This window comes from Oncorhynchus mykiss, chromosome 11, assembly GCF_013265735.2.
Source record: "Oncorhynchus mykiss isolate Arlee chromosome 11, USDA_OmykA_1.1, whole genome shotgun sequence".
Taxonomy (NCBI): Eukaryota; Metazoa; Chordata; class Actinopteri; order Salmoniformes; family Salmonidae; genus Oncorhynchus; species Oncorhynchus mykiss.
The window spans coordinates 23,135,716-23,163,621 of record NC_048575.1 but is presented as its reverse complement, the minus strand read 5'-3'; the positions used below and the strand labels follow the sequence as shown (position 1 = coordinate 23,163,621).

Below are 27,906 nucleotides of genomic sequence, written 5' to 3'. Positions count from 1 at the left end.
AGAGTCAATTAATGTATTTCAATTGACTGATTTCCTTTTATGATCTGTAACTCAGTAAAATCTTAATAATAAGTGCATGTTGCATTTTATGTTTTTGTTCAGTGTAGTTTTCTCACAATGAATTGAACACTTAGACATACAGTACTAGTCAAAAGTTTGGACACACCGACTCACTCATTCAAGGGTTTTTCTTTATTTTTACTATGTTCTACATTATAGAATAATAGTTAAGACGTCAAATCTGTAAAATAAGACGTGTGGAGTAATGTAGTAACCAAAAAAGTATTAAACAAATCAAAATATATTTAAGATGTTAGATCCTTCAAAGTAGCCACTCTTGGCCTTGATGAAAGCTTTGCACACTCATTCTCATTCTCTCAACCAGCTTCACCTGAATGCTTTTTAACATTTTTGAAGTAGTTCCCCCATAGGCTGAGCACTTGTTGGCTGCTTTTCCTTCACTATGCTGTCCAACGTATCCCAAACCATCTTAACTGGGTTGAGGTCGGGTGATTGTGGAGGCCATGTCATCTTATGCAGCACTCCATCACTCTCCTTCTTGGTCAAATAGCCCTTACACAGGCTGGAGGTGTCTTTGGGGTCATTGTCCTGTTGAAAAACAAATTATAGTTCCACTAAGCGCAAACCAGGTGGGATGGCATATCACTGCAGAATGCTGTGGTAGCCATGCTGGTTAAGTATGCCTTGAATTCTAAATAAATCACAGACAGTGTCACCAGCAAAGCACCCCTACGCCATCACACCACCTCCTCCATGCTTCACAGTGGTAACCACACATGCGGAGTTCATCCTTTCACCTACTCTGCGTCTCACAAAGACACGGTGGTTGGAACTCAAAATCTGTCCTTTGGTCTCATCAGACCAAAGGACAGATTTCCACTGGTCTAATGTCCATTGCTCGTGTTTCTTGGCCCAAGGAAGTCTCTTCTTTTTATTGGTGTCCTTTAGTAGTGGTTTCTTTGCAGCAATTCGACCATGAAGGCCTGATTCACAGTCTCCTCTGAACAGTTGATGTTGAGATGTGTCTGTTATTTGGACTCTGTGAAGCATTTATTTGGGCTGCATTTTCTGAGACTGGTAACTCTAAAGAACTTTCCCACTGCAGCAGAGGTAACTCTGGGTCTTCCTTTCCTGTGACTGTCCTCATGAGAGGCAGTTTCATCATAGAGTTTGATGGTTTTTGCGACTGCCCTTGAAGAAATTTTCAGTTATTTTTCCAGATTGACTGACCTTCATGTCCTCAAGTAATGATGGACGGCCGTTTCTCTTTGCTTATTTGAGCTGTTCTTGCCATAATATGGACTGAGTATTTTACCAAATAGGGCTATCTTCTGTATACCACCCCTACCTTGTCACAACACTCAAATGCAATAAGATGGAAAGAAATTCCACAAATTAACTTTTAATAAAGCACACCTGTTAATTGAAATGCATTCCAGGTGACTACCTCATGAATCTGGTTGAGAGAGTGCCAATAGTCTGCAAAGCTGTCACCAAGGCAAAGGGTGGCTACTTTGAAGAATCTCAAATATAAAATATGTTTTGATTTGTTTAACCCATTTTTGGTTATTACATAATTCCGTATGTGTTATTTCATAGTTTTATTGTGTTCACTATTATTTTACATTGTAGAATGAGTAGGTATGTCCAAACTTTTGACTGGCACTGTATATGTAATTTCAAAATCAACACAGTAAATGATCAGATTGTAACTCCTTTTCTCTTCTCTTCCCGCTTTTAGGAATGTGTAGCTGCAAGTCTTCCCTGCCAGAGCTGCGTGGCACGGTGATTGTTCTGGGTTCAGGAGACACAGCTTTCGACTGTGCCACTTCTTCCCTGCGCTGCGGTGCCAAGCGGGTCTACGTGGTGTTTAGGAAAGGCTTCACCAACATCAGGGCTGTCCCCGAGGAGGTAGAGACAAACAAGAAGAAAGGAGAGAAAAGGAGAAAAGAGAAGACGTTGACAGAGAGAGAGAGAGATCGCTAAATGTTACCAGTGTACCAGATGCTTAACTTGTTTGAGAAAGACAGACAGAGAGAGAGAAAGACAGACAGAGAGTGAGAGAGAGAGAGAAAGACTGAGGGAGAAAGATAGACAGAGAGATAGTGTTAGGGAGAAGGCTAGTGAAGAGGAGAGAGGACGCTGTCTTTATTAAGCTGTCTGTGTGAGTGTCCTCTCCTTGGCCCTGCTGACATGTTTTTAAGCCACTTTTTTTTCTGCTTTATTACAAAGGCCTGTCTTAGGTTCTGGAGGGCGATAACTGTCAAAAGCTCTCCGCCTGCACACACACACTGCCGTGAGCCCCAGACGGACTCACTGGGATCTGTCCCTTTCTAGTAGCGCTGCCACAAAGGAGAGAGGAAGGATATCATAGACAGTGCTGTTGCTATTTTCACTGTTCCTTCAAAAGATATCCCTGCATTTGAAGCATGACATTGACTCGTATACTCCCTTCAGTCTTGATTCTTATCAACTTTTGATGTTAGACCATCAGTAAAAGTAGCACTTGGAGTTAAGATGCATTCTTCAACTGCCGTATATTAGTTATGATTGTGAGTGTGATGAAAAGTTCAAGGTGTCTTTCTGTCAATGCTATTCTAGTTGAGAGTTGAGCTTGACAGCACAGTTCATTCTAGAATCATCGTCCAACGGCACCTTTAGTCATGCGTCGTGTCAGAGCACACTTCTTGCTGCCATAGTAACGCCAAAAATAACCCTAACGAAATGAGAAAAGTAAGGTGATTATCAACAGCTGTTTGCTTTTCCCCGCAGAAGCAGACAGTTAAGCTGCTAGCATCGCCTCACACTAATTAAGTTTGTTTATAAGGTATATTAAGTTTAGGCCTCTTGTAGGCGTCAGTAACCTTCACATCACATTGAAAAAAGTTCAATATTGTGTGAAGCATGAGCATTGATGTCAACTGAGACAATTTCAGAAAACTGAGAGAAAGGGAAGCTATTATAGAAGCAACCCACCCCCCTTCCCTTTTGTGCACATCTCAGGACTGGAAACGTAATTTCAATGACTTTGTTGTAGATGGGGCCTTTTTTCATTAATCCGTATGAAATTGAAGGTCTTTGAACAAAGCAGGAAAACTTCCTAGTGTCTTCTATTGTGTGCCATTGTAATGTGTGAGACTACAAAATATATTTTCTAGTCCTGACAAACGAAAGGAAATAAAAAAAGTTGTACCTTGGGCTTGATAATTAGACATCTTTTTGTCCAGTTTTAGATTAAAATGACTTTGCATTTGACGAGAAATATTGTGATAAAAAATTTGAATCTTTGATACTTAAAATAATTCAACACAATTCAAGCCACAATTTAAAGATGTAACCTGTCGATGACCCATCACCATTGACCCCTGAGCTCTGTATTTATCCTACCTATAGATGGAGCTGGCCATGGAAGAGAAGTGTGAGTTCATGCCCTTCCTGTCCCCTCGTGAGGTCATCATGAAGGCGGGTCGCTTGGCGGGAATGGAGTTCTGTCGTACGGAGCTGACAGACGAAGGTGATTGGATGGAGGACGAGGATCAGATCATACGCCTCAAGGCCGATTACATCATCAGTGCCTTCGGATCCATGCTGAGCGACCCCAAAGGTATCAATCATAGTCAAACTTTATTGAAAGTGCATTGAACATTACAACAATTTGTTGGGACGATTTTTGTATGAATCAAAATCACATTTATTTATATAGCCCTTCTTACATCAGCTGATATCTCAAAGTGCTGTACAGAGTCCCAGCCTAAAACAGCAAGCAATGCAGGTGTAGAAGCACGGTGGCTAGGAACAACTCCCTAGAAAGGCCAAAACCTAGGAAGAAACCTAGAGAGGAACCAGGCTATGAGGGGTGGCCAGTCCTCTTCTGGCTGTGCCGGGTGGAGATTATAACAGAACATGGCCAAGATGTTCAAATGTTCATAAATAACCAGCATGGTCAAATAATAATAATCACAGTAGTTGTCGGGGGTGCAACAAGTCAGCACCTCAGGAGTAAATGTCAGTTGGCTTTTCATAGCCGATCATCTCTACCGCTCTTGCTGTCTCTAGAGAGTTGAAAACAGCAGGTCTGGGACAGGTAGCACGTCCGGTGAACAGGTCAGGGTTCCATAACCGCAGGCAGAACAGTTGAAACTGGAGCAGCAGCACAGCCAGGTGGACTGGGGACAGCAAGGAGTCATCATTCCAGGTAGTCCTGAGGCATGGTCCTAGGGCTCAGGTCCTCAGAGGGAAAGAAAGAAAGAGAGAATTAGAGCGAGCATACTTAAATTCACACAGGACACCGGATAAGACGGGAGAAATACTCCAGATATAACAGACTGACCCTAGCCCCCCGACACATAAACTACTGCAGCATAAATACTGGAGGCTGAGACAGGAGGGGTCAGGAGACACTGTGGCCCCATCCGATGATACCCCTGGACAGGGCCAAACAGGCAGGATATAACCCCACCCACTTTGCCAAAGCACAGCCCCCACACCACTAGAGGGATATCTTCAACCACCAACTTACCATCCTGAGACAAGGCCGAGTATATCCCACAAAGATCTCCGCCCCGGCACAACCCAAGGGGGGGCGCAAATAGTCTTGCTATTGATACACAATAATAATACCTTTACTCTGAATGGAACCTGAGTTTTGCCATATGAGTAGACTCTTTGACAGCACAGTCCACTGTTATGTTTTTTTTATCAACTTTTACAAATATCCTTAAATTGAGTGTTTCTCTGAAGAGTTTGTGTTGAATGTTGTCTACGTTCTTGCTTTAAAAACAGTGTGAGGATGTTATCCTTGAGCTGCATTGAACAGAGTCAGACAGACAGAAAGCCTGGCAAACAAACACAAACCATTATGTTGATGGTACACCTGGATCTCCCCTTTCTCCTGGAGATTTCTCATTATACGAGCGAAGACAGTGGTCCCGTATGGATAGGACTGTCTAACTTATCATTGTTTAGCACATTTGGAGTAGGACTTAAGACGACACTCATCACATTGTTTTCCTCATCATCATCTAAACACTATGTCTTGTGTTGAGGCTCTAATTTAGATGAGTGCCGGTGATGAGAACTCAATGTACTTGGGTTTTGAGGGTCTTTTGTGTGTGTGTGTGCGTGTCTGTGCATGTTAGCGTGCCTGTGTGTCTGCCTGTATGTGAGTGTTTACAGAACCTTGTCAGGGGGTTGGAACATAATTACAAATAATGTGTAGACTGAAAATTGACCGCAAGAAGCCAAAACCGATATAATATTTGATTAAATCATCATTTCAAACCTAGCTTACATTTGAATTCCATAACGTGTTTCTCTATTATTGGAAATACTTGGGAACAGATTTTAAAAAATGACATCACTTGAAGCTGATTTCTTGGTGTTGTTACTGTCTTTAATGTCCAACTATATATATATACAGTACCAGTCAAAGGTTTGGACGCACCTACTCATTCAAGGGTTTTTCATTATTTTTACTATTTTCTACATTATAGAATAATAGTGAAGACATCACAACTATGAAATAACATATATGGAATCATGTAGTAACGAAAAAAGTGTTAAACAAATCAAAGTATATTTTAGAAGTTAGATTCTTCAAAGTAGCCACTCTTGGCCTTGATGACAGCTTTGCACACTCTTGGCATTCTCTCAACCAGCTTCACCTAGAATGCCTTTCTAACAGTCTTGTTCCCACATATGCTGAGCACTTATTGGCTGTGTCGTGTCTTTGGCTATGCCGGATTAAGTGATATGACAAGCTATTCTATAAAATAATTTCTCCGTAATTAATATTACCTGATTGAGCTGATCATGTAAATGTAATTAACTAGAGAGTTGGGGCACCACAAAATAATATTTATTGAGCTGTTATCTTCCGAATATACAAATAAATATTTGTAAATATTTTACATCAATAGCAGTCAATATTAATCGTCACCTTAATTCAGTCTCATCTGAAAGTTGTACATTCTTCACGAACCCTGGCTAACAAGTTGAATCAGCAATACAAAATTGGGTTTAATTATTTATTTACTAAATACCTAACTAATCACACAGAATTACACATACACATAATTAATCATAACTTGATTACAAATTACGTCATAAAAGAAAACGTCCCTAGCGTGCGGAACAGATATGACAGCTTGTTACACAAAAGAAAAGGGCTGGGTTTGAGTGAAAGAGCGGGAAGACTGCGTAACAAAGGAAGAAGCTGTGCTATCTTAAATATAGTATCTTATGCATTCTAAATTACCGCCCATTTGGAAAAGGAAAATGCAATAAATATTTACTCTGAGCTGCGCTTCAGTAGGTTGGTGGTAGATGGAAGGCCGTGTTGCCAAACCAAGTCCTTTGTCCTTTGAAGAATGTCTCTGGTGGTCAATTGGATACGTTGTCGTAACGTCGTTGGGTGATAGACGGGATACTCTGTCTGTTCCTTCTTAACCCTCGTTTGCAGCTGCTGTTGCTAACTCAACGGCTAGGAGGTATCACTTCTGTAGTGAATAAGAGTTCAAAGTTCATACCATTCGTAGTTATTATCTGAACCATTCTGACATCGGACAGTCGTCCTCACATCCTCGGAACAGGAGGTTATTTTGTCATCATATTTTGTCACATAGTGGAGCGAGAAGGGTGTGTCTGAAAAGTTTTATAACCCATGACTCTTCACAGGGGCGGGCAACTGATTGAGCAGAGCCCTAAACTTACGAAAACCCAAATCTCACATTTTAGAAGCTAAAATCACATTTCATCCCATCACGAATAATTTCATATTCAAACATTTAAATTGAACAACAATTCCATGTGAATCCGATAACTGATGTGTAGACTTTCCACTGTAGAGTTTATGTCATCTTATCATTGATGAGAATGTCTCAGTTGACAACCGAGCTGACATCATATTCATTAAGTACCACAGCATATGTTCAATTGGTCGGATTACCAGAATATAGTTCATTTCTCTCCACCTTCTGATGTTCCCAGAATCTCTATGTTAGCCAAGGGGTTTGCAAATGTAACATCAGTAGGGTAGAGAGAGGAAAAAGAGGGGAAGAGGTATTTATGACTGTCATAAACCTATCCCCAGGCCAACGTCATGACAGCTGCTTTTCCTTCACTCTGCCGTCCAACTTATCCCAAACCATCTCAATTGGGTTGAGGTCGGGTGATTGTGGAGGCCAGTTCATCTGATGCAGCACTCCATCACTCTCCTTCTTGGTCAAATAGCCCTTACACAGCCTGGAGGTGTCTTTGGGGTCATTGTCCTGTTGAAAAACAAATTATAGTTCCACTAAGCGCAAACCAGATTGGATGGCATATCACTGCAGAATGCTGTGGTAGCCATGCTGTTAATTGTGCCTTGACATCTAAATAAATCCCAGACAGTGTCACCGGCAAAGCACCATCACACCTCCCCTCCTCCTCCAAGCTTCACGGTGGGACCCACACATGTGGAGATCATCCGTTCACCTATTCTGCGTCTCACAAAGACACAGCTGTTGGAACCAAAATTTCTTGGCCCAAGTAAGTCTCTTCTTATTGGTGTACTTTAGTCATGTTTTTTTTTTGCAGCAGCAGCAATTCGACTATGAAGGCCTGATTCATGCAGTCTCCTCTGAACAGTTGATGCTGAGATGTCTGTTACTTGGACTCTGTGAAGCATTTATTTGGGCTGCAATCTGAGGTGCAGTTCACTCTAATGAACTTATCCTCTGCAGCGGAGGTAACTCTGGGTCTTCCGTTCCTTTGGCGGTCTTCACGATTCAGTTTCATCATAGCGCTTGACTACCTCATCGGGGCGGCAGGGTAGCCTAGTGGTTAGAGCGTTGGACTAGTAACCGGAAGGTTGCAAAGTTCAAACCCCCGAGCTGACAAGGTACAAATCTGTCGTTCTGCCCCTGAACAGGCAGTTAACCCACTGTTCCTAGGCCGTCATTGCAAATAAGAATTGGTTCTTAACTGACTTGTCTAGTTAAATAAAGGTAAAATAAATAAAATAAAAAAGCTGAGTGAGAGAATGCCAAGAGTGTGCAAACCTGTCATAAAGGATGGCTACTGTGAAGAATCTCAAAAATAAAATATAACACTTTTAACACTTTTTTGGTTACCATATGATTGAGCTTTTTCATAGTTTTGATGTCTATTATTCTACAATATAGAAAATATTAAAAATAAAGAAAAACCCTGGAATGAGTAGGTGTGTCCAAATGTTTGACTGTGTATAATAATATATTATCATTATAATAATATAATAATATGTATGTATATGTATTATTATTTTTTAATTGCTCAGAAAACATGTGGGGGCCAAACCTGGAGGGCACCAATAGGGGAGCCCTCGTCTAGGATGATACATTTTTTTAAAACCCGCTTGCTTACAAGACAACGCCTGTCTTTTTGTGTGACACTGTCGCCAGGGCAGGTAATTAGATTGCGTTGAGAAAAGGCCATACCTGCTATGATTTTCAATTAGGCTGCTATTGAATAAACAGAGGTGGGTAGCACAGCAGGGCCACAAACGCCACACACTGTCCAGAGTCACCCAACAATGACATGAAATCACTGTAATGAGTTTTAAGCTCAGACAACCGCCCGGTGACGTACACACACACACACACACACACACACACACACACACACAAGTGCTCGGCGACAGAGCTTTACAACTGGTTACCCAGCTAGCGCTGCCATTAGCCAACCTTGCGATGCAGCACAGATGCACAAATACATAGTTGGGGCTACCTAAGCAGGCAGAAACTGAACATGTTTTACACGCATTCATAATCGGTCGTGATGGTGAAATACACATCTACTCAACCAAGTAATTAAGATAAAGAGAGAGTGAGAGACTCGGTGTAGACCGAGTTCCACTGACGTTCTTGCCTGACTGTGTCTATCTGACTGTGTCTTATTGATTTTATAGATGGGGTAAAGGCTTGATTGACTGATTGTTATCGTAATCTGCTCCACTGATTCGGTCTACCCACTTCCACCTCTTCACAGCTCAAATGGATTTTGTTATCCATTTTGTTACTCTTTTTGCGTATCAAAAGGCACTCTATTCTTTTCATAGTGCACTACTTTTGACCAGGGTCCATCAAGCGCTGGTGAAAAGGAGTGCACAGTAAAGGATGGCATTTGGGACACGGACTATCTCTCTTCCTCCCCCCTGGTACTATGGTTGACCTGTTGCTAAAGAAACATCCTTAGAACCTGCTCCACATCCCCGAAGGTGTCATCGAGTGCTAAGGAGGGTATTGTTATGATTAGCAATTAATCACCAAGGTTAATTAAAACATGAGGAATTACTGATAAGAGCCTGAATTAAATGGGGTGCGTGACTCCGAGCAAACTAGTTTAATTTGATAGGATGATATTTCTGCCAAACCTGATTGCCTGCATATTTAGGAAGGAATTGATCCGTGCCTTGGCATGAGAGAGTGAGTGTGTTTGTTTGTGTGTGTATGTGTGTCAAGCGTGCTTGCAAGCGTCTGTGTGTTTTGAGTGTGTGATTTCATCGTACAGAAACAACAAAATGCTGAGAAAAGAATCCCCAGAGTAGTACAGTCAGAATGATCCTTATTCTTGAACTATGAATCACTTATCCACTTAAGTATGTTGTCAGACCCACAGAGGATGTTCCGCTTGGCAGTGAACACAGCTGTAGGATGAGTTAGCAGTTAAAACCTGGCCTGTATAGTCTGGTGGGCTGGACCCAGTGTGCGTCGCAAATGGCACCATATTCCCTATGTAGTCAACTGCCTTTGACCAGAGCCCTATGGGTCCTGGTCAAAAGTAGCGCACTTTAAAGGTAATAGGGTGTAATTTGGGAAGCAGACTCAGTTCTGGGAGGGAGGGAGGCAGCCATTATTGCACCCATGCCTCCTTCCTGCATTGGTCTCCTTCCTGCTGAGTTTCATGGAGGGTGGGTGGGGAACTGGAGACATGATGCACCCACCTCCTCTGTGTTAGCTAAGCATCTCTTTCCCTTTACGCTGTACTGTCACAAAAAGTGTGTGTGTGTTTCTGTGTGTGGGAGTGTGCATAGTTTGCATGCGTGTGCGTTCATGCCAAAGATGTATATATACCCTGGATTGCTCATGCTATGTGTTAGCCAGTGAGATGCTTTGAAGCCACTGGTTGGCCATATAAGCACTTCCCCTTTAGTACTTTCTAAAAATTATACTTTATTTTTAATTTGTATGTTTAGCTCATATAATATAGTTTAAAAGTATGCATTAAGGTGTGTGTAATATAATAAACATGGTCAAATCAAAGACGTAGACCTTAATATATGCATTTCTATAAAATATTTTTTTTAATTTTCGGGGAGTGCCAAGATGGAGGCACGGTGGCTTCAAAACAGCTCCCCCCTGTTTGTGTTGCCAGGTACTATGCATGACAGATGAAGGTGTTGTGTAGGCCCTAGCTACAGCAGTTATAGCTAGCTGTTATTATGAGGGATATTAACTCAGCAAAAAAAGAAACGTCCTCTCACTATCAACTGTGTTTATTTTCACCAAACTTATTAACATGTATTTGTATGAACATAACAAGATTCAACAACTAAGACATAAACTGAACAAGTTCCACAGACATGTGACTAACAGAAATTGAATAATGTGTCCCTGAACAAAGGGCGGGTCAAAATCAAAAGTAACAATCAGAATCTGGTGTGGCCACCAGCTGCATTTAAGTACTGCAGTGCATCTCCTCCTCATGGACTGCACCAGATTTGCCAGTTCTTGCTGTGAGTTGTTACCCCACTCTTCCACCAAGACACCTGCAAGTTCCCTAACATTTCTGGGGGGAATGGCTCCAGCCCTAACCCTCCGATCCAACAGGTCCCAGACGTGCTCAATGGGATTGAGATCCGGGCTTTTCGCTGGCCATGGCAGAACACTATCATGACAACAAGCTTAGTCCGATGATGCTGTGACACACCGCCCCAGACCATAACGGACCCTCCACCTCCAAATCGATCCCGCTCCAGAGTACAGGCCTCGGTGTAACGAGCATTCCTTTGATGATAAACACGAATCCAACCATCACCCCTGGTGAGACAAAACCGTGACTCGTCAGTTTTGCCGGTCTGGTCCAGCGACGGTGGGTTTTTGCCCATAGGCGACGTTGTTGCCGGTGATGTCTGATGAGGACCTGCCTTACAACAGGCCTACAAGCCCTCAGTCCAGCCTCTCTCAGCCTATTGCGGACAGTCTGAGCACTGATGGAGGGATTGTGCGTTCCTGGTGTAACTCGGGCAGTTGTTGTTGCCATCCTGTACCTGTCCCGCAGGTGTGATGTTCGGATTTCTGATCCTGTGCAGGTGTTGTTACACGTGGTCTGCCACTGCGAGGATGATCAGCTGTCCGTCCTGTCTCCCTGTAGCGCTGTCTTAGGCGTCTCACAGTACGGACAGTGCAATTTATTGCCCCGGCCACATCTGCAGTCCTCATGCCTTCTTGCATACGGCACGTTCACACAGATGAGCAGGGACCCCGGGCATCTTTCTTTTGGTGTTTTTCAGTCAGTAGAAAGGCCTCTTTAGTGCCCTAAGTTTTCATAACAGTGACCTTAATTGCCTACCGTCTGTAAGCTGTTAGTGTCTTAACGAATGTTCCACAGGTGCATGTTCATTCATTGTTTATGGTTCATTGAACAAGCATGGAAAACAGTGTTTAAACCCTTTACAATGAAGATCTGTGAAGTTATTTGGATTTTTACGAATGATCTTTGAAAGACAAGGTCCTGAAAAAGGGAGGTTTCTTTTTTTTTGCCGAATTTGTGTTGTGTAGGTCTAGCTCTAGCTGTTATAGCATATGCTAATAATGGCTCAGAATGGATGATTAAACATATGGATTATATGGAAATGTATGGTAACACAACATGCCATATTAAATATTCTGCTGAATATACCAATACACATTTTTGTACAGTATAATGAGGTATGTGTCTTCTTCTACTAAATGAATGGGCAAAAGCCCAGAATTTCTATTGCAATCATCTTGACACCGTTTTTTTCCCCCAATGTCTTGTAAGTGAGTCTGTTCATCACTATAACAGGACGATGCTGCTGTGTTTATCCCCCATCACCGTGTGTGATAACAGTCACCGCATCATACATTGTCATGTGTGTGTAACACTGCAGCAAGACGGCCGTGACATGACAGCTGGTGTTCTGCTCTGAGGGGTTTGACACGCCGAACGCATGTCAACTCTCTACACATTCTCCTCTGTCCTCCCCTTATGGAGGAATTCAACTTCAATAGTGTGGTTGCAATAAAACATTGTATTCTTAGTTGTGTGCTGAAAACCTTTCCCCATTGAATAGACTAGGAAGGTGAAACTTTCCCCCCTTCCTCTAGTAATTCTAATAGAGTGTAATAAATCTTGTCCAACTCGCAGATCTGTATTTAAAAATGTCCCTGCTGATAGATGCAGGCCATCTTCCATGCTGAAAAGCATTTAGTCTGAAAGATGAATTGTATAGGTGAGGTAGAAGAAAATGAGCTTTTTTATAATGTAGATCAGTTTGACAGAGGATCTCTGGGCTAACATTCAGCTAACGGTGAATGAATGCCTCGGGAGATGTTACATTAACCTAGCTGAGAGTGAGGGGAGAGACAGAGAGCGTGAATCCCCTGCTGTCATCGGTCTTGTCACAGACTTCATATTGCTCTCCGTATGGTTTGTAGTCCATCACGGTCGCTCACTCTCACTACAATTTTTTTTTTTATCTTGTTATCTTCCTCTCTCGTTCTCTCTTTCTCTCTCCTCTCTCTATCACTTTCTGTCGTCTCTCGCCTCTTTCTCTCCCCTTCTCTCTCTTTCTTTCTCTCTTTCTATCTCTGTCACACAAACACGCACACACACAAACACACACACCCCACACCCAGTGGTGGAAAAAGTACCCAATCGTCATACTTGAGTAAAAGTAAAGATCCCTTAATAGAAAATGACTCAAGTAAAAGTTGAATGTCACCCAGTAAAATACTACTTGAGTAAAAGTCTTAAAGTATTTGATGTTAAATATACTTAAGTATCAAAGTAAATTAAACATATATTTGTATATAGTGTCAAAAGTATAATAATTTAAAATTCCTTATATTAAGTAAACCAGATGCCACCATTCTTGTTTTTTAAATGTATGGATAGCCAGGGGCACACTCCAACACTCAGACATAATTAACAAACAAAGCACGTGTGCTCAGAGGCAATAGGTTTGACCAGGGACGTTCTCTTGACAAGTGTGTGAATTGGACCATTTTCCTGTCCTGTGATGCATTCAAAATGTAAGAGTACTTTTGGGTTTCAGGGAAAATGTATGGAGTAAAAACAACATTATTTTCTTTTGGAATGTAGTGAAATAAAAGTAAAAGTTTTCAAAATTATAAATAGTGAAGTAAAGTACAGATACCCCCAAAAACGACTTAAGTAGTACTTTCAAGTATTTTTACTTAGGTACTACCCACACCATCACTAACTGTGGATCCTCTCTCCCCTCTCCTCCAGTGAAAGAGGCCATGGCTCCGGTGCGGTTGAACCGCTGGGGTCTCCCAGAGCTGGACCCAGAGAGCATGCAGAGCAGTGAGTCCTGGGTGTTTGCTGGGGGCGACGTGGCAGGACAGGCAAACACCACCGTGGAATCAGTCAACGACGGCAAACAGGCATCTTGGCACATGCACAAGTACCTACAGGTGTGTCACCAACCCCAGGGCTGTGTTCCCCACACACACACACACACACACACACACACACACACACACACACACACACACACACACACACACACACACACACACACACACACACATATACAGAATGTTACAATGTTTTCAACATTCACACATGAGGGAGGAGGAGAAAGAAATGGAAAAGGAAAGATGGAGGCTTTAGAGAAAGCTAACGTTTCACTGACAATCAACTAAACCCTCACTTTTTGAGAGTGACTATAAACATTTACACAGTATCAATGTTCAGTACTTCATCTTGCTAGACTTTCATTTGTTTCCTTTTCTTTTTCCCAATAACAGCATCCCCGTGTGTAGATCCATGAATGAACCAAGGCAATTACATCACTTCTCAATTAGCAGAATATGTCAATATTGAAATAGTCCCGATACAATATTAGCTCTTTCCGTTGTGGATTAATTCATGTCTTCTGTGGGTTTGAAAAGGAAGTGGAAAGGAAGCCAAATGATACATCATCATTACTACGTTCACCTCGAACACTCAGCATGTACACCCTGTACTGTACTGCACGCAGCACTTACTGTGGTGAACACTAAGTGAATGAGTCAAAGTGCAGTACAGATGGGTGTGTGGTGCACTAGTCTGTGTAAAGGCAGGATCAGAGAGGACTCTTTACTGCTTCCGCACGTAATAACAGAGACAGCGGTTGATTCCCAGCCTCCAATTCTCCCAGCGTGCCGGCTTGTCTTCCTGAGGTGCCTGACCTCCTCTACATCCCTCCATCCTCCTCCCCCATCCCTCCGTTTCCCCTCAGATTATACTGCAGAGTGCAGCGCTCGGCACACCGGGGCCCGGTTCAGATGCAGGTTAATTGTAGTAATATAGCTGTGTTCAGTGCAAAGCATAGACAAGTGTTTATTTGCAGATTAAATGGCACTTGTAACCAGAAAGGAAGCAACAGTATATTGCTTGGTTTTGTACAGTAATCGACCAAGGAAGAGGAAATGAATTCAGGCAATTTGCTGGAAAGGGTCAGCAATTAATATCTGAGCCATTCAGGGATCCCTTGAACTGTGTGTTCCACGTTCAGGATAATAGTGTGTTTTATATTAGAATGTGATATTACTGTGTCATAGGTCTCCCTTTCGACCAGTGCATTTAGGCTGTTTTCAGTGTATTTTTGCTATCATATCATGTGCATGGTTGAATTTAGACCTTATTTATGCAAGGAATTCTGGGAACTTAGTGCTGCATGGGACACCTGGGTGAGAGGTTGCTTTTTACTCTAAAATATTATCTATATACTTATATGAATGAGGTCAAGCATATATTCATTCACCACCATATGAGAGAAACCAGTTTCAAAGTAGAATTGGACTTGTCCCAAATAACACTCTTCCCTATGTAGTGCACTACTTTTAACCAGGGACTGTATAGGGCAGGGCACTCCAACCCTGTTCCTGGAGAGCTACCCTTCTGTAGGTTTTCACTTCAACCCCAGTTGTAACTAACCGGATTTAGCTTATCAACCAGCTAATTATTAGAATCAGGTGTGCTAGATTAGGGTTGCTGTGAAAACCTATAGGACGGTAGCTCTCCGGGTACAGGGTTGGAGAGCCCTTTATATAGGGAATATGGTGCCATTTGGGATTCAGAGACATGTTGTGGGGAAGACGATGATCCAGAACATGTCAACATCTTGACAGCTAAAGCTGTTGTTGGTTGGAACTCTGGAACCCCCCAGTATTCCTAATAATCACCATCTTTTGTATTTACATGTTCCCCGCTGCTGTTTTCCCCCGTGTTGCTTGGCGTGTGTTTGGCGTGTATTCCTCCACATGCCAAACCCCTCGAAGGGGAACACCGGCTGTCATGTAACAGCCGCCTTGCCGCAGCATGACACACACACACACACACACACCAAAAAAATACATACACACTCAGCGTGACACCTCCTCATTCATTATGCGGCGGTGACATCATTACAAAAGCAATCAGAGACTGTGATAAACGCTGGGCTAATTAGGAGGAGGAGAGGAAGAGGCTGCTGGATGGATGGATGACTGTTGTATGTTTGACTTTAGGGATGCGTCCCAAATGGCACCCTATTCCCTATATAGTGCACTACTTTATAGTGTACCATTTGTGGGACATTGGGTGCCTAGGGAGGATGAGGAGGCTGCTGAGTATATGACTGCTGTATGTTGACTTTTGTCATAATACCAGTGGTTATTTTCGTTATCTCACATCTCTGTCAAAGCAAACTTTATTTGTGTAGACTTAACCGTGAAATGCTTACTTACAAGCCCTTACCAACAGTGTAGTTCAAGAAGAAGAAACTATTTACCAAGTAGGTTAAAATAAAAAGTAATAATAAAAAGTAACACAATAAGAATAACGATGCTATATACAGGGGGCACCGGTACCGAGTCAGTGTGCAGGGGTACAGGCTAGTTGAGGTAATCTGTAGGTGGGTGGCGAAGTGACTATGCATAGGTAACAAACAAACAGCAAGTAGCAGCAGTGTACAAGGGGGGTCAATGTAAATTGTCCGGTGGCGATTTTTATTAAATATTCAGCAGTCTAATGGCTTGGGAGTAGAAGCTGTTGAGGAGCCTTTTGGTCCTGGACTTGGCGCTCCGGTACGACTTTCCGTGCGGTAGCAGAGAAAAGTCTATAACTTGAGTGATTGGAGTCTCTGACAATTTTATGGGCTTTCCTCTGACACCACCTATGAATTAGGTCCTGGATGTCAGGAAGCTTTGCCCCAGTGATGTACTGGGCCGTTCACACTACTCTCTGTAGCTCCTTACGGTCAGATGTCGAGCAGTTGCCTTACCAGGCTGTGGTGCAACCGGTTAGGATGCTCTCGATGGTGCAGCTGTAGAACCTTTTGAGGATCTGGGGGCCCATGCCAATCTTTTCAGTCTCCTGAGGGGGAAAAGGTTTTGTCTTGCCCATTACACGGCTGTCTTGGTATGTTTGGACTAGAGGTCGACCGATTAATCGGTTAGGGAATTAGGGACGGTTTCAAGTTTTCATAACAATTGGTCATTTGCATTTTTGAATGCCGATTACATTGCACTCCACGAGGAGATTGCGTGGCAGGCTGACCACCTGTTATGCGAGTGCAGCAAGGAGCCAAGGTAAGTTGCTAGCTAGAATTTAACTTATCTTATAAAAAAACAATCAATCTTAACATAATCCCAAGTTAACTACAGATGGTTGATGATATTACTAGTTTAACTAGCTTGTCCTGCGTTGCAGAAAATCAATGCGGTGCCTGTTCATTTATCATTGAATCACAGCCTGCTTTGCCAAACTGGTAACGATTTAACAAGCGCGTTCGCGAAAAAAGCACTGTCTTTGCACCAATGTACGTAATCATAAACATCAATGCCTTTCTTAAAATCAATACACAAGTATATTTTTTTAAACCTGCATTTTGTAGTTAAAATAAATTCATGTTAGCAGGCAATATTAACTAAGAAAATTGTGTCACTTCTCTTGGGTTCTGTGCAAGCAGAGTCCGGGTATATGCAGCAGTTTGGGCAGCCTGGCTCGTTGCAAACTGTGTGAAGACCATTTCTTCCAAACAAAGACCGTAATTAATTGTCCAGAATTTTACATAATTATGACATAACATAACATTGAAGGTTGTGCAATATAACAGCAATATGTAGACTTATGGATGCCACCAGTTATAAGAACATCTAAAAGTCAAAGGTATATGAAATACAAATGGTATAGAGAGAAATAGTCATATAATTCTTATAATAACTACAACCTAAAACATCTTAACTGGGAATATTGAAGGCTCATGTTAAAAATAACCACCAGCTTTCATATGTTCTCATATTCTGAGCAAGAACTTAAATGTTAGCTTTTTTACATGGCACATATTGCACTTTTACTTTTACTTCTCCCAACACTGTGTTTTTGCATTATTTAAACCAGATTGAACATGTTTCATTATTTATTTGAGGCTAAATTGATTTTTATTTATGTATTATATTAAGTTAAAATGTGTTTATTCAGTATTGTTGTAATTGTCATTATTACAAATATATATATATATATATATATATATATATATACTTACATCGGCTGATTAATCGGTATTGGCTTTTTTTGGGCCTCCAATAATCAATATCGGCTTTCTAAAATCATAATCGGTTAACCTCTAGTTTGGACCATGATAGTTTGTTGGTGATGTGTACACAAATGAGCTTGAAACTCTTGACCCGCTCCACTACAGCCCCGTCGATGTTAATGGCCTGTTCGGCCCGCCTTTTCCTGTAGTCCACGATCAGCTCCTTTGTCTTGCTCACATTGAGGGAGAGGTTGTTGTCCTCGCACCACACTGCCAGTTCTCTGGCCTCCTCCCTATAGGCCGTCTCATCGTTGTCGGTGATCAGGCCTACCACTGTAGACACACACCCCCACCCCTCGTCTTACCAGAGGTAGCGTCTCTGTTCTGCCAGTGCATGGAAAATCCCTCCAGCTCTATATTATCCATTTCTTCGTTCAGCCACGTCTCGGGGAAACATAAGATGTTAGTTTTTAATGTCCCGTTGGTAGGATAATCTTAATAGTAGGTCATCAATTGTATTTTCTAAAGATAGCACATTAGTAAAGAGAATGGAAGGCATTGGGAGTTTACTCGCTCGCCTCCGGCTTCTCAGAAGGATCCCCGATCTGCGTCCCTTTTTCCGGCGTCTTTTCTTCACGTAAAAGGCGTGAATCTGGGCCTGTTCCAGTGAAAGCAGGATATCCTTCTCGTCGGACTCGTTAAAGGAAAACGTTTCTTCCAGTCCGCGGCGAGTAATCGCTGTTCTGATGTCCAGAAGTTATTTTCGGTCATAAGAGACAGCAACATTATGTACACAATGAGTTAAAAAGTAAGTTACAGAAAACACAAAAATGTATTATAATAAAAAATTGCACAATTGGTTGGGAGAATGTAAAACGTCAGCCATGTTCTTCGGCGTCATCTTTACGGTCTGTCGATCTGTAACTAGGATTGCAAAATGCTGTGAAATTCTGTTCCTGGAACTTTCAACCCTATTCCTGTCGTTATCTCATGGTAGTGTAACTGGATGTTTTGACCTTCCAGTCTCTCCACGGCCAGACGGTGTCCAGCGTCCCCCAGCTCCCTCTCTTCCACTGTGCCATCGACTCTGTGGACATCGGTGTGGAGATGTGTGGGATCAGGTTCCCCAACCCCTTTGGCCTGGCCTCCGCTCCCCCCACCACCAGCACAGCCATGATCCGCAGGGCCTTCCTGGAAGGATGGGGCTTCGCTCTCACCAAGACCTTCTCTCTGGACAAGGTACTCATGTCTACTCAGCTTTATATTAGTCTGTAGGTGTCTATTGGGCATTAACCAGGGATATGCTGCATCTTTGTTCTGTAGCTGGTACCATTTGATTACTGGAGCTATATATATATATATATTAAATTCAAGTAAAGAAAAGAAAGTAGAAAAAGAAAATGTAAAACAAATCACAAACTTCACCAGATGATGCTTTCACTTGCCATTCTTTTTCAATATAGCTGATTCATGTAATTTCACTGACATTCTTTATATCTTGCCCTACCGACGACCTCATCCACGCAGCTCATTTGTGACTGGAAGCCCACATTGCCTCGCTGAGTTTGTAAATGATACCTGATGTAGAGAAAGCATGAGGCGAGCGTGGCTGTCCCTGTTTTGATGAAAACATATCACTGCCTCCATCACTTGTTTTATGGACTGCCCCTTTGTCATTTTGAAAAGTTAAACTTTCTGTTTCTTTTAAGAGAGAGAGAGATTTAGAGAGCAGAAGGAGAGACGGAGCCTGGATATATGGGCTTGCTACTGTTGCTACAAGTATTTCACCTCTGCTGGCTTTTGAATAAGCTTAATGTACCATGCCTGGACTTACCAAGGGAGTTCAGAGAGAAATCATGGTCAACCTGGGTATAGGGTTGTTGTATTATACTCTTTTCCTAGGCGCTTTGCTCTCAGCTGAAGCATCAAGATTGACAGCTGCACATATGATAATGATTCAGCCTCAGAATATGTTTATGTAAACTCTGTTGGTTTTAAAAAAATAATTTTACACATATGTGTGACACCCCCCCCCCCCCCCCCCCCCCCCACCCATCCCTTTCACCACATCCTCCCTCTTTCGCATTCTCTTGACATTTGTAGATGCCAGATTGGGGTCTAATATACTGTTGTAGCTATTGGCTGTCAGTGTAGCGCCAAAATACCAGCTGATATCTCAGTAAACAGAAATCCTATTATTCCTTATTGTGTGCTTTGCTGGTTTAAATTGTTCGGGGAGCTTTCTTTAGGGAGAGCGATAAAGAAGTTCTTAATGTCAATATGAATGAAACAGGCGGCTCTCCTTCAGTATCGTTTCAACTTAAACACAGATTACCTTTTTTTTTTAATATCCTGTTTTTTTTTTTCTCGCTAGTGCTGTTCACTGCTGGCTGCTCCTATCATAACATTACAGTGTGTTGCCATTGATAGCGCTTTGAGATGCACAGTGGATTGCTGGGTGAATATGAGGATCGTCGTCCTGGCTGTTTCTAGGGCTTGTGTAAAAAGGAAAAGAATGTGATGTGAATTAACCAGCTATTATAAGGCCCAGCATAAGGAAGAGAAGGGAGAGAATAGAACAAAGCTAGGGGGGTCTACCGTTAGTCTGAATGAGTTAACTGTGTTGCATATGAAAAAAATGCCACGATGCCAACGTTTTGGCCTCCTCTTCCACTCTGTGAACTGTGAGAGCTCTGTCTGAAACAGGGGGAGCACGGGGGCCTGTGGGCCACTGTCTCTCTCCCCCCAAGCCTCTGATCTATAGCCCCGTTTCCCTCCTCAGGAGTGACGAGTACATTTTTCCTTACGTTGTACCAATTACCCAGCTGCTAAATCCCTGTGAGTGATACACGGTGCTATGTTTCAGAGGCTAATTACCACATCTCTAGATGGATGTCAGTAATACACACACACACACCCACATTTACGTATATATGCGCGTGCATACACACACACATTGCTGAGGTCGTAACAGCAGGATAGTTTACCTGTAATAGCTAGCGACCATACGGTCTCAGTTTATCATTTGACTGTCTCAGGGTGGTAGAAATCACACCTGTAATTGGCTGAGCCCTGATGGATACAGTTTCTGCTTGGTCCTAGAAGCTCCCATATTCAAGTTTAACTGTTGTGCCAAAAGTACAGAGTCACAGGTAAAGAAGATAGTGATGATGTTTCGAAGAGAAGTTGCAGGTTTTGTGTACTTAAAAAAAAATGTTTCATAGAACTTATCGAGTGCATCCAACAAACGTTAGCAACTTCCTCTCAACAACTATGGAATAATGCTTTGCATTTACTTCAAAAGCAATTAAAGGGAGAGATAATAGCAGACCTCCCCACTCCACATTTACAACATTACACAAACGTGTCCTTGATGAGGTGGCGAACAGTAACTACGTCTCCATGGTAACCCTAACATTGTTAACACACATGTTATGGCCCGACATTGACGCACACACACACACACACACACACACACACACACACACACACACACACACACACACAGTTCCACAGGCCTCTGCTTCATGCACTCTGTGAATCTAACTCTACTTATTAACAACACAGTTTAATCAACTGCTCCAGCATCTTTATTAAGAGTAAGAGGTGAGGAGGTCGTGTTCTGCCGATGCCACACAGATTCTCTGATGGTTTTAACCACTAGTAAATAGCATGGAGCCTTGCATGCGTCATGGTAATTAGCATGTTATTCATCCTGTAGGAACTGGACTGGCTTTTGACTCATATAATAAGCTTTACTGCACGATTCAGACTGTTTGCACCATCAGTTGTAGGAATTTCAAAACCAGCTCTAGTTTTCTATATCTCATGCAAAGTCTCAGCTTAATCAAAATGTTTTTACCAAACAAACACTGAGAAAATACATTTTCCAGTTTTCCAATACAAACAAAATGATGTGCTGATGCATGGTATCACGCCAAGTAACAGCGAGCTGTAGCTTAAGCATTAATGAGGTCGGGCACTGATGTTGGGCGTTTAGGCCTGGCTCACATTCGCTATTCCAATTCATCCCACAGGTGTTTGATGAGGTTGAGGTCAGAGCTCTGTGCAGGCCAGTCAAGTTCCTCCACAAGGATCTCGACAAACCACCTCCCTTTGTGCTCGGGGGCATTGTCATGCTGAATCAGGAAAGGGCCTTCCCCAAACTGTTTCCATAAAATTTGAAGCACATAATTATTTAGAATGTCATTGTATGCTTTTGCGTTAATATTTCCCTTCACTGGAACTAAGGGGCCTAGCCTGAACCATTATTCCTCTTCCACCAAACTTTACAGTTGGCACTGCATCGGGGCAGGTAGCGTTCTCCTGGTGTCCGCCAAACCCAGATGCGTCTGTCGGACTGCCAGATGGTAAAGCGTGATTCATCACTCCAGAGAACACATTTCCATTGCTCCAGAGTCCAATGGCGGCTAGCTTTACACTCCAGCCAACACTTGACATTGCTCATGGTGCTTTTTAGGCTTGGGTGCAGATGCTCGGCCATGGAAACCAATTTCATGAAACTCCCAACGAACAGTTCTTGTGTTGACGTTTGGAGGTTTGGAAATCGGTAGTGAGTGTTGCAAACAAGAACAGATGATTTTTACGCGCTATGCGCTTCAGCATTTGGCTGACCCGTTGTTGCTCCTAGACTTTTCCTCTTCACAATAACAGCACTTACTGTTGACCGGGGCAGCTCTAGCAAGGCAGAAATTTGATGAACTGTCTTGTTGGAAAGGTGGCATCCTATGATGGTGCTGTGTTAAAAGTCAATGAGCTCTTCAGTAAGGCCATTCTACTACAAATGTTTGTCTATGGAGATTACATGGCTATGTGGTCGATTTTATACTCCTGTCAGCAACGGGTGTGGCTGAAATAGCCGAATCCACTCATTTGAAGGGGTGTCCACATACTTTTGTATATATAGTGTAGTTTCTCTGCCCTCTGAGCCATGCAAGAGGTAGTCACCACTCCTTTGATCTCCCAATTAAATTAGATATTATAACCGGTAAACATGTAACTAACTGTAGCTAATGAGGCTGTAGTCATCTGCATTTTCCTCTTCCTCTACACTCATACAGGCCCTATACAAACTCTACTTCCTCTCTAATTTGCTTGTTAAATGAATACAAACTGCTGGAGTGTGACTGCATAGTGCGTTCCGATGCCAGGTCTTTTTTGCTGCTTTCTATTCCACATCATAGATTTTCAGATTGGTAGTAAAATAAACAGGGCCTGTCCTAAGGCAAACAAAGGATAATGGCGCTCCACTGCAGAGCGGGAGGGAGGTTGGGGAGGTAATGTCTAGAGCTCTTAATATTATTATTCACATTTAAGCTTCACAAGTGGTTCAGCTGTATGATGTTGCATTGGCTACAGGCTGTGGATGGTTAGATGGTTACTGTATATGTCTGGAGGAGTTCTTCATGAACTTCAACCCTTTGTCTCTCTCGCTCGCTCGCTCACTCTTTAGCAGTCTCACGATCTCTCTTTATCTCATTTGCTGACACACACACACACACACACACACACACACACACACATCTACACACAAATCCACACCTACACCAAACCAAAAAAGACTTGCAAGCTGCGCAAGCTTACCCTAATTAACCGTCGGCTTAATTAGACGATTCACTGTGTAATTATCAAGCAATTAGTCAACACCTCTCAGATCTCACGACTGCTTTGACAGCCATGTTTCTCTACCACCGATTCTTGTCAAAATCACCTACGTTTGATTTAACTTGTTTTCATTTTAATGTGAAACTACTTGTGCACTAGCATGAAGCAATCATTACTGATGAGGGAGGACACATGTTAGAAGATGTAATGACACATGGAAGGTAGTGGATTTGGTGTGTGTGGGGTTCGTCTTCTCTATCGGGTTAGAGAGAATGGGGAGATTTTCTGCTTAACAATACATGTGATACTTTCTATGTAAGTCACTCCTTCAATGTCAATGTCTGTGGCATACACAATGTACAGAGTTGCTTTTTGATTCGGACCTCGAACGCTCATTACTACTGTGACTGCATTATCGTAGTTAATGGTTAGATAGATATTGCCTATGGTTGTTATTAGTATAAGATATGTAGCGGTAGCGATGTCTGTGTGTATTAGCCTTTGAAGGACTATAGGGGAGGAGGGAGATAGCAGAGAAGGAGTGAATGGTGAAAGAGACTAATGACCAAACTGACAGACAATATCCTTCTTCATTTATCACAGCCGACTAATATCCTTTGGCTTTGACATTCATTTATTTAGTCCCTGACAGGGCCATTCTGTCACCTACACAGTAGCATCAGTATGATGCTGCTAGCGGGTGTAAAAAAGACTGTGTGTCCAGTCCAGTTAAAGCACTAATATACATTTTGATACTTTAACAGGTTACAGAGTACGCTGACTCTCTGTACTGCCCTGTTTTATTCGTATTTCTTGTTGCTTCAGTTTGCACCGTCCTCACAAAGGGAAAGTCAAGGTCTTGCTGTATCTTGGAATATGTTTTTGTCAATGCATCAGGGTCGTTGGAATGAAAGACTTACTGAATCTGCTAGGGAGAGAATGATAATAGAGAGAGAGAGAGAGAGAGATTATACAGTTTATCAAAGTTCCTAGGGTGTACATTTGTTTGATGTTGTAATGGATTCAAGGTTTCTGAGTTTTATAATTGACAGGTTACAGATAGGAGATAATTACTGCGGAGGAGGCTATCTCTGTCAGGAATCTGAACTGGCATCAACAAGGATAAATGTACGTACCGTGAATACACACACACACACACACTGAATGCTTTGCTACCAAGGCCCATCTCGTGTAGGAGAATAGTGTATGCCCACTTGCTGACAAGCCCCTTTCCCCCAACCTCCAGTGTTTGTGTGTGTGCTTGTGTGTGTGTTTGTGTGTGTTTGCTACCATGGCCCATCTCGTGTTGGAGAATAGCGTAGGCCCACTTGCTGACAAAGCCCTTTCCCCCACCTCCAGTGTTTGTGTGTGTTTGTGTGTTTGTGTGTGTGTGTGTGTGTGTGTGTGTGTGTGTGTGTGTGTGTGTGTGTGTGTGTGTGTGTGTGTGTGTGTGTCCAACACAGTAGGCATAGTAAACACCAGCAATAAATGATGGCTTAGCAAGTGTTCCATCTGCACTTGGGGGATGAAGATGAATGATGATCACAACTCCTCAGAACTGCTACATGGCCTTTTTTATTTCCCTCTCTTTAATTTTCATTTTTTCCTCTCTCTCTCTCGTTCCCTTGTTTATGAAGTTTCCTGTTGATGGGTCAGTGGCTGGCTGCAGAGGGGGAGAAGGGAGAAGTGAGCGGGCAGCCCTTTGATTTTGCCTTCATGACTGTTTATAATGATTCATGTGTGGACTCCCAAATGGTATCCTATTTCTTATAGTGTACTACCACTGACCAGAGCCGTATTGGAATAGGGTGTCATTTGGGATGCAGTTTTGGTAATAATGGAATCAAGAGGCTCTGGTTCAGCTACATAACATCATGCTAGCATAGCGATACACACAGTATACCCAAAGAGCCTCTATCCATATTATGCTTATAGATGTTTTATATTCAAAAAGACCAATGCCATGTTTAAATTTTTACTAACTGAGAAATCACATCTTAATGGAGTTGAGTGGCGATGCGTTTTGGGAGAGTGTACATCTGACTACATCGAGTTGGTATCAATCGATACTTGTGAAAATGTCCATTCTTTAATGCGTACCTTGTACCTATGTTTGTCCCGTGTACAGATGTTATTTTATTTCTAGTTTTTTATAAAAACTTCATTCTATGTTACCTTTGTCAAATTGCGCCGCATAATGCACTGTTTTCCAACGGAGTATGAAGTTTATGACTGCAAACATGCACTACATTCGCTACTTTTATAAATATAAATTGTTTAACACTTACTGTGTAACTGTGCTCGTCCTTGATTCTTATAGATTTGCCAGTGGGAGTTGGAGTCCATTGTTTTGGAAAACAAATGACATTCCAATCTGCCATGCATTGACGGTGTTACGGTGAGTGAATGAGGACCCAAAAGCGAACTAACTTAAACAGAGCTTCTTTAATAACCAAACATAGGTAGGCTCAGATAGACCGGCAGATTCCGACAGGACAGGACAAGGTTACAGCAAACATGACGATAGTCTGGCTCAGGCATGAAACACAACAAACAAGAATCCGACAAGGACAGGAACAAAAACAGAGAGAGATATAGGGGACTAATCAGAGGGAAAAAGGGAACAGGTGGGAAACGGGGTGACGAGGTAGTCAGGAGGAGACAAGGAACAGCTGGGGGAAAGCGGGGGAGAAAAGGTAACCTAATACGACCAGCAGAGGGAGACAGGGTGAAAGGAAAGGACAGAAAGACACAACATGACAATACATGACAGTACCCCCCCACTCACCGAGCGCCTCCTGGCGCACTCGAGGAGGAAACCTGGCGGCAACGGAGGAAATCCTCGATCAGCGCACGGTCCAGCACGTCCCGAGAGGGAACCCAACTCCTCTCCTCAGGACCGTACCCCTCCCAATCAACGAGGTACTGGTGACCACGGCCCCGAGGACGCATGTCCAAAATCCTGCGGACCCTGTAGATGGGTGCGCCCTCGACAAGGATGGGGGGGGGGGGGGGGGGAGACGAGCGGGGGCGCGAAGAACGGGCTTAATACAAGAGACATGGAAGACCGGGTGGACGCGACGAAGGTATCGCGGAAGAAGAAGTCGAACTGCGACAGGATTAATGACCCGAGAAATACGGAACGGACCAATGAACCGCGGGGTCAACTTGCGAGAAGCCGTCTTAAGGGGAAGGTTCTGAGTGGAGAGCCAAACTCTCTGACCGCGACAATATCTAGGACTCTTAGTTCTACGCTTATTAGCAGCCCTCACAGTCTGCGTCCTATAACGGCAAAGTGCAGACCTGACCCTCTTCCAGGTGCGCTCGCAACGTTGGACAAAAGCCTGAGCGGAGGGGACGCTGGACTCGGCGAACTGAGATGAGAACAGCGGAGGCTGGTACCCGAGGCTACTCTGAAAAGGAGATAGCCCGGTCGCAGACGAAGGAAGCGAGTTGTGGGCGTATTCTGCCCAGGGGAGCTGTTCTGACCAAGACGCAGGGTTGCGAAAAGAAAGACTGCGTAAGATGCGACCAATAGTCTGATTGGCCCGTTCTGCTTGACCGTTAGACTGGGGGTGAAAGCCGGAAGAGAGACTGACGGAAGCCCCAATCAAACGGCAAAACTCCCTCCAAAATTGAGACGTGAATTGCGGACCTCTGTCCGAAACGACGTCTGACGGAAGGCCATGAATTCTGAAAACATTCTCGATGATGATTTGTGCCGTCTCTTTAGCAGAAGGAAGCTTAGCAAGGGGAATGAAATGAGCCGCCTTAGAGAACCTATCGACAACCGTAAGAATAACAGTCTTCCCCGCTGACGAAGGCAGTCCGGTGACAAAATCTAAGGCGATGTGAGACCACGGTCGAGAGGGAATGGGAAGCGGCCTGAGACGGCCGGCAGGAGGGGAGTTACCGGACTTAGTCTGCGCGCAGACCGAACAAGCAGCCACGAAACGACGCGTGTCATGCTCCCGGGTGGGCCACCAAAAACGCTGGCGAATGGAAGCAAGCGTACCCCGAACGCCAGGGTGGCCGGCTAACTTGGCAGAGTGAGCCCACTGAAGAACGGCCAGACGAGTAGGAACGGGAACGAAAAGAAGGTTCCTAGGACAAGCGCGCGGCGACGGAGTGTGAGTGAGCGCTTGCTTTACCTGCCTCTCAATTCCCCAGACAGTCAACCCGACAACACGCCCCTCAGGGAGAATCCCCTCGGGGTCAGTGGAGGCTACTGAAGAACTGAAGAGACGAGATAAAGCATCAGGCTTGGTGTTCTTAGAGCCCGGACGATAAGAAATCACGAACTCGAAACGAGCGAAAAACAGCGCCCAACGCGCCTGACGCGCATTAAGTCGTTTGGCAGAACGGATGTACTCAAGGTTCCTATGGTCAGTCCAAACGACAAAAGGAACGGTCGCCCCCTCCAACCACTGTCGCCATTCGCCTAGGGCTAACCGGATGGCGAGCAGTTCGCG

General features: G+C 43.3%; 1 protein-coding gene across 2 annotated transcripts in view; it reads left to right on the top strand.

Moving 5' to 3' along the window:
- Positions 1–27,906, top strand: part of LOC110535495 (dihydropyrimidine dehydrogenase [NADP(+)]) — a 217,402-nt gene that overhangs the window by 82,606 nt on the left and 106,890 nt on the right. For both annotated transcript variants that reach the window (XM_036935201.1, XM_036935202.1), the window contains 4 exons: positions 1,763–1,932; positions 3,415–3,625; positions 13,537–13,721; positions 18,833–19,048. In XM_036935201.1, coding sequence (XP_036791096.1) covers positions 1,763–1,932; positions 3,415–3,625; positions 13,537–13,721; positions 18,833–19,048 — 782 coding nt within the window. The remainder of the gene's footprint in view (positions 1–1,762; positions 1,933–3,414; positions 3,626–13,536; positions 13,722–18,832; positions 19,049–27,906) is intronic.